Source organism: Rutidosis leptorrhynchoides, chromosome 5, assembly GCF_046630445.1.
Source record: "Rutidosis leptorrhynchoides isolate AG116_Rl617_1_P2 chromosome 5, CSIRO_AGI_Rlap_v1, whole genome shotgun sequence".
Lineage (NCBI taxonomy): Eukaryota > Viridiplantae > Streptophyta > Magnoliopsida > Asterales > Asteraceae > Rutidosis > Rutidosis leptorrhynchoides.
Window position 1 is genome coordinate 397,021,362 of NC_092337.1, and position 6,413 is coordinate 397,027,774.

The following is a 6,413-nucleotide window of genomic DNA, read 5'->3' on the forward strand; positions in this document are numbered from 1 at the left end:
CTACCTGGTAGCTGGAGCTGAATGTTGAAGTTGAACCTTGTAACTGGAACTCATTTTTCAAGTTGAAATTTGTAGCTTATGTTTTTTTTTTAATGCTTGGTAAAGCCATTGAACTGAAAAGTTATTGTTGTGAAATGACTAAATGACAAAACATAAAATTATATATTAAAGTGATTTTATAGTAATTTTATGTTTCATAAGCTTTATTTTTTTTCTTTTCATAAGCTACTTCCGGTAGGTTAAAATTGTAGAGTTTATATTTTTAATAAGCTTCTATTGTATGTAAAACAAAATTCATAGTTAGAGCTTATGAAAACAATAAACTTAAACTTTCATAAACTACTAAATATTTATCTTTCAAACGCACATATATATGATTATCACTTATGTGTTTGTAAAAGATTGGTATATCTAAACCTAACAATTTCATAATTCTATTTAAATTATGCATTCAAACTTTAATGGGTTTTTTAAAGGCAATAATTTCGTAAATAAAATACAAGTATATGACTTGCAAGAAGTTAGTAGTTATAACAATACTAAATAATCACTTCAACTAACACGATTTCATGACTCTCTTGACCTTGAAAAAGAACAACAAATGAGGCTACAATCAACGTTAAAGGGTTGGTTAAAAACTCTAGTAAACTTATCATTTGATAATATTTATTCAATACTTTTTTTTTTTGATAAATTCATCTAATTTGCTTTAACATATTGTAATTTGGTGTATTTAACATAATCACGGATGAATATATATATTACAGTATTAATTACTAATCTTTATTGAAAACATTTTATAATAATATTCCTTAATCTCTAAAATACAAGATCAATTAGAGTAGGTGCATTTATTTATATAATAATAATAATAATAATACACAAAATTTCCTTCCACCAAACTTTTATTTAATAAATAAACATAACCAATATAAAATTACAAAATATAAGCTACTCCGTATAATATATTACGTATGTATAAAAAGAATTTGACTAGTATAAGCTATCACTCATGATTCAAAAACATAACAGCCTGCCATATCAGACCAAACTAATACATATGTCCTTCATGCCACCAATAACATTTGTTCTTTGTGATCTTTTCCAATGATCAAAGGTTCCACCACCACCGTACCACCGTCCACTTCCACCGGAAAATCAGGAGCCAACCCCTTTTTAGCTTGTTTTGGGTTTTCAAGAAAGAACAAAAAACAATCTAAAGATATAAAAGTCAACTCAAAGAGCCGGCGCCACCGATGGTTCTTTAAGTGGACCACCTTCAAATTCAAGAAACCGGCAGTGGTCAAGACAGTTCCTGTAGTGAAATCCGATACAAAATGGGAAATTGAAGTGGTGGAAGAAGATGCAAAGTTGTCCAAGAAATGGACCGATTCGGTTAAGAGTCAAAACAGGTCAAATGGGTCAGAACTAGGGTCATACCGTAGCCGTCATAAAGAAATTAAACTACACTCCCCGGCGAAAAAGTCAGTGACAATTTCTCAGCCACTGGTTTCTTCCCCTTTGAGACCGTTGATGCATTCAGTATCTTTACAATCATCTAAGGGGAAGAAACTTGTGTCAGTTCTGTCCGCTCCAAATTTGATAGCAGACAGAGCTGTCACACAGCAAGTTTTGGACAAAAGTCGCAAAACGAAACGCGAAATTGACTCTTTATATGGTATGTCGATAATACTAGTGATATTGGTTGTAATGATGTTATGGGGTAAGTTATTTGCAATTATTTGTACTTCTTCGTGGTTTTTTATGGCCCCACGTTTAAGACCGGTTAAGGGACGGGACGTGGTAGTTGCAACGGAGAAACGATCATCGGAAAATAATAATAAGTTGGAATTGGAGTCGATGGAGTACAAGAAAAAAGTTGTTTTGGAAGGACTTCTTCAAAGAAACAATCGTATTATCGTTGGTCGTTCAACAAGAATATTGTAGGTGTTTAATTACAAAAAAATGTACTTTTTAATTTATTTATTTTCATTTTGGGTTTTTGGGGGTTTCAAATGTTTAAAGAGGATCGTACATATAAATTTTGAATTTTTGTACTAAAGATAGTTGAAGTCAACTCGATTACTTGTGTTCATATTTTAATTATTGCCTATAGTTTTTTCTCGAAACAAATGGCATCGTAAATCCGCATGATTTATACAATTTGAGGAAACCTTTAAGGTTATTAGTTAGATGACACATATATAATGAAAGATAGTTTGGTCTCTGTAAGTGATCACAAGCTAGCTACTGCACATGTCCTTTTTTGATCCCCTAATTGATTGAGAAGAATGTTTTGTTTCACTTTCTTTAGACATGATTCTTTCATATATATATATATATATATATATATATATATATATATATATATATATATATATATATATAGTGGTAGGATCAAGAGGGAAGTAACCATTCGGGGGGAAGCGGGGGGAAGAAAAAACTTTTTTTTTTTTGTTTTTTGAAAAAACTTTGTTCACGAACATTATAGATGAGATGAAAATATGAACATTTAGTAGAGACACTTTGTGATAAATGTTTTTATTTTGGCGGGAAAACGCTCGAAGAAGTAATATATAACAATTATCGTGTTTTTCGAGCGTATTTTGAGGTTTTAGCTATTGGGGTTTAGATATTAGGGTTTATAGGGTTTAGAAATTTAGGGTTTAGGGTTTAGATTTTGGGTTTAGATTTAGGATTTAGATTGAGTTTTTAACACGAACGGTTTAGAGTTTAGGGTTTTGGGTTTTGGGTTTGGTGTTTTGGGTTTATGGAATAAACCCAAAACACCAAACCCTAAACCCTAAACCCTAAACTCTAAATCGGGCTAAATTTTACTTCACAAAACATGAAAAAAAAACGTTCATATTCTTCACGAATAATATTATCTTGAATGTTATTTTTGTCGATCGTTTTCCCACCTAAATAATAACATTCATCACGAAGTGTCTCTTCTAAATGTTCATATTTTCGTGTGATCTTGATGCCGGAAAAAAAAAAAAAACGAAAAAAAATAAAAATAAATTTGCTTCCCCCGCTTCCTCCCGATTGGTTACTTCCCCATTGATCCTGCCCACATATATATATATATATATATATATATATATATATATATATATATATATATATATATATATATATATATACCTACTCATAAAAAGGCCTATTTTTTTTCTGTTCATCTTTGTCGTATGTGGTTCCGATGCACTCGTGTGTTTTTACTCGTTTGCAACTAAATTTGGGCTCTTGGCTTCGGTTAACGATTTGTGGTATTTGGGCTCCATTTCAGGGTACAGCTTTAGTAATCCCTGATCTCATGCTTACATAACATTGGGTCCACTTTAGATATTTTGGACAATGCTTGTGCCCCCATTATCCCCATCTTACCACGTATCTCTCCTTATGCCACGTTCGTATCTCTCCTTATGCCACGTTCGTGTCATATCAAAACAAAAATTAACCCCATCTTCAAAACCATCTGATCCTCTTATTGTTATCCAAACACCGTCATTCAAAATACGCTAGGGTTTCGATCTTTCCAGGTCTATTTGGGCCACTAATTTTGGTAAGAAGTAACTCCTTTTGTCTACCTATAATCTATTCATCTCTCTGTTCTGATTTTTCAGGTTTTACGGGCCAAGAGTTCGATTTTGACTACACAAAATTATATGGAGTGGTTTCTCTCTCTCTCTCTCTCTTTTTTTTTTTTTTTTTTCTTTTGCAATCGATTACATGTTGCTTGTGCTTCTTCCAGGTTTATCCGGTTCTCTGATTTCGGTAAGATATTAAGTTACAAATGTTCAAGAAAATTATGTGTCTTTTTATCACTACTTTCGTTATTGAAGTTTTGATTGCATAATATGAGCTAACCTTTTCTTTTGGGTTTATGTTTTCAACTATAGGTTTCAATGGCAAAGCTTGCATCTGATTTTGCAGAAGAAAATGATGCATGGTAAAGTTATAATTTGTTCCTGATCTACTTTATTTTCGTTTTTTCTAAGTTTTTGACAGTAAGATTTTTGAAAGTGAGGTTTTAAATTAACTAATATTTTCTGTTTTGGGTTTTTTCTGTTTTGGGGTTTTCTGTATGGGAGTTACTAACCCAAAAGGTATGTTGTAATCAAGTATTTTTCGGAAAGAGGACATAAACTCCGTTTGCTTTTCTATTAATTTGAACTATATTTTTCTCACATGTTTGCTTGTCCAGGCTTCAAACAAATACTCAAGCCTCATTACATACAATATATTGTTATCCATCAAATATAACATATAACAGATCATTCAACATATAATTTGATAGAATTTCAAACTTGATCAAACATAATTCCTTTAATCCGGACAATATTGTATTAGCCATAATATGACTCAACAAAAATATAAGAATCACCTGGAATGATATCATCTATGGGATATGTAATTGTGATGGATTTGTTTTAAATACTATTGATTCTGTTAAATTTTTTTTTTTTTTTTTGTTTTTCAAGACATTGATTATTCAACGTCTGGAAAATAACTCATGTTTGTAATAGTGTGAATGTTTATGTAGTTTAGAGGAGCTAAAACGTCATGTGTTAAATCACATATGAGTTGTCGACCGAGTGTATTTGCCAGCCTCTTCAGGTAACGATCTCTTCAATTCACATATACACTATTTTCTTATTTGTTTAGGTTTACCTAATATATGTGTGTCAGGAACAGTTCGAGCTTATTAGAAACTATGTGTATCAGTCATGTTGGCATGGTAAGATTTATTTTATAGTTGATGTACAGTATATTAATTTTGTCAAGTTGTATGAACTGAAAGTGTTTGTGTCATATATGCAATTACATGCTGCAATTTGAATTTCTCTTAAATTTTATACCTTGATATATTTGGTAATATTATCACATGGAATAGGCCTGTTTTCTTTTTATGAATCAGTTATCTTTTAAACTTAATTCCAGCATAAGATGAGCTGATTATTTTTTGCAGTCTGTTGGTTTGTGAAAGATCGCAAGGCTGATCAATGCAGGGAATGTAAGAGCTCATCACGATGGATAATTCTCAAGGTGTTATTGTATCATATTTATCATTCTTTTCTAGACTACTTTGATTGATTATTATATATCAGATCCTAAGCCCCGTGATTTTAAATATGATATAGGAGAATTAAGAAACAAATTAGAAACGAGTGACATTTGATGGAACGTGGTGTAGAACTGATTCAGGGGCCTTGAGGTCATAGAAACGAGTGACATTTGATGGAACGTGGTGTAGAACTGATTCCAGGGCCTTGCGGTCATCTGTTTGTCGCATATACTACTAATGATACCTCATATGTTTTCTTCAATTCTAATAAATGATGTGTTTCATCTCGGTAGTGATTAATATTTGATATACTTTGTTCGTGGCTTTCATAGAACTTGGAACGATTATGTTACAGTCTCTACATCAAATTTGATATTTGTTTGTAGTTATTACATAAAATTAATGGCATTAGTCGAAGGAATGACTAATGAGGTCTTAATATGTGTTAAGCAGCAATCTGGGCCGTGCATATGCACGACATTAGACCAACTAGTATATATATATATATATGTTGGACCATTCCTAGTGGTGACGCTGACGTCACAGCAGTTTGGCCAAAAAGTGTAAAAAAAAAATGCAAACTGACTGTGATTAGGCACTGACATTTTATAACCGTGTGTGTCAGTTAGTTGTGTTAAATATTGGGTATGATGATGTGGTAAAATCTGATTGGAAATGGTGTAGGAAAAAATAAATTAAATAATATATGTTATTTATATCTTGAATGTGATTGGATGAACTAAAAACTCACGGCCCATAAAGAATCCGTCAAAAACTAACTGAAGGAGAAAACTGGAGCCACATTATTTTTCGTCACATCTCGTCACTTGATGCCATGTCAACTAACGGAACAAACAAACGGGTCTTATATACCCAACATGGTTACAGTGCTAACTAAAACTACATTATTTGTTAAAATAGTTAAACAACTTATCTTGGTCAAAATTCGTGTATTAACTATGTAAATACTAGACGTCGTGTTTTGAGGCATTGCATTCCAATGTTATGCTTTGCCTCTAGTTTGTACACTATGATTTGAATAATACAAGCCTTGCATTTAAAAAAAAACAAAAAAAAAAGTTAAACAACTCACACTTTATTACAGTATGACCTTAGAATGATATAAAAGTGGATAATAGTTATTGTTAGTTGGGCAAATGACCCGATGATAGTGCTCCAAATGATCATATATTTAGTCGCAATATTCTTTCAATATGTAAAGTTTTTAGTTGTAATTATTCTATTTTTAAGTTGTAATCGTTTAAATAAATAAATGCGAAGACAAAGCACGAAGATTAAAGAATTGAAGAAAAAGCGTCCTAAAACTGGAAAATGGTCCTTAAAG

At 31.7% G+C, this 6,413-nt stretch overlaps 1 protein-coding gene and 1 long non-coding RNA gene across 8 annotated transcripts; both read left to right on the forward strand.

The window, feature by feature from the left end:
* Nucleotides 1-1,048: 1,048 nt before the first annotated feature.
* Nucleotides 1,049-2,018, forward strand: LOC139850657 (uncharacterized). The gene has a single exon (XM_071840208.1). The coding sequence runs from the start codon at nucleotides 1,108-1,110 to the stop codon at nucleotides 1,945-1,947; it is 840 nt and encodes a 279-aa protein (XP_071696309.1). The 5' UTR covers nucleotides 1,049-1,107; the 3' UTR covers nucleotides 1,948-2,018.
* A 1,399-nt stretch (nucleotides 2,019-3,417) lies between these two features.
* On the forward strand, nucleotides 3,418-5,415 carry LOC139847082 (uncharacterized). 7 transcript variants are annotated; one of them, XR_011759291.1, is made up of 8 exons: nucleotides 3,418-3,542; nucleotides 3,627-3,676; nucleotides 3,755-3,777; nucleotides 3,903-3,952; nucleotides 4,547-4,620; nucleotides 4,699-4,741; nucleotides 4,973-5,049; nucleotides 5,145-5,415. It is a non-coding gene; the product is annotated as an uncharacterized lncRNA (long non-coding RNA). The 7 variants fall into 7 exon arrangements; XR_011759289.1 differs by having other exon boundaries at nucleotides 3,441-3,676; XR_011759293.1 differs by having other exon boundaries at nucleotides 3,434-3,676; nucleotides 4,530-4,741.
* The last annotated feature ends 998 nt before the right edge of the window (nucleotides 5,416-6,413 follow it).

What these genes read in the sequence shown, in the direction of transcription:
- LOC139850657 (XM_071840208.1), top strand. Translation starts at nt 1,108, where the DNA reads ATGATCAAAGGTTCCACCACCACCGTACCACCGTCCACTTCCACCGGA.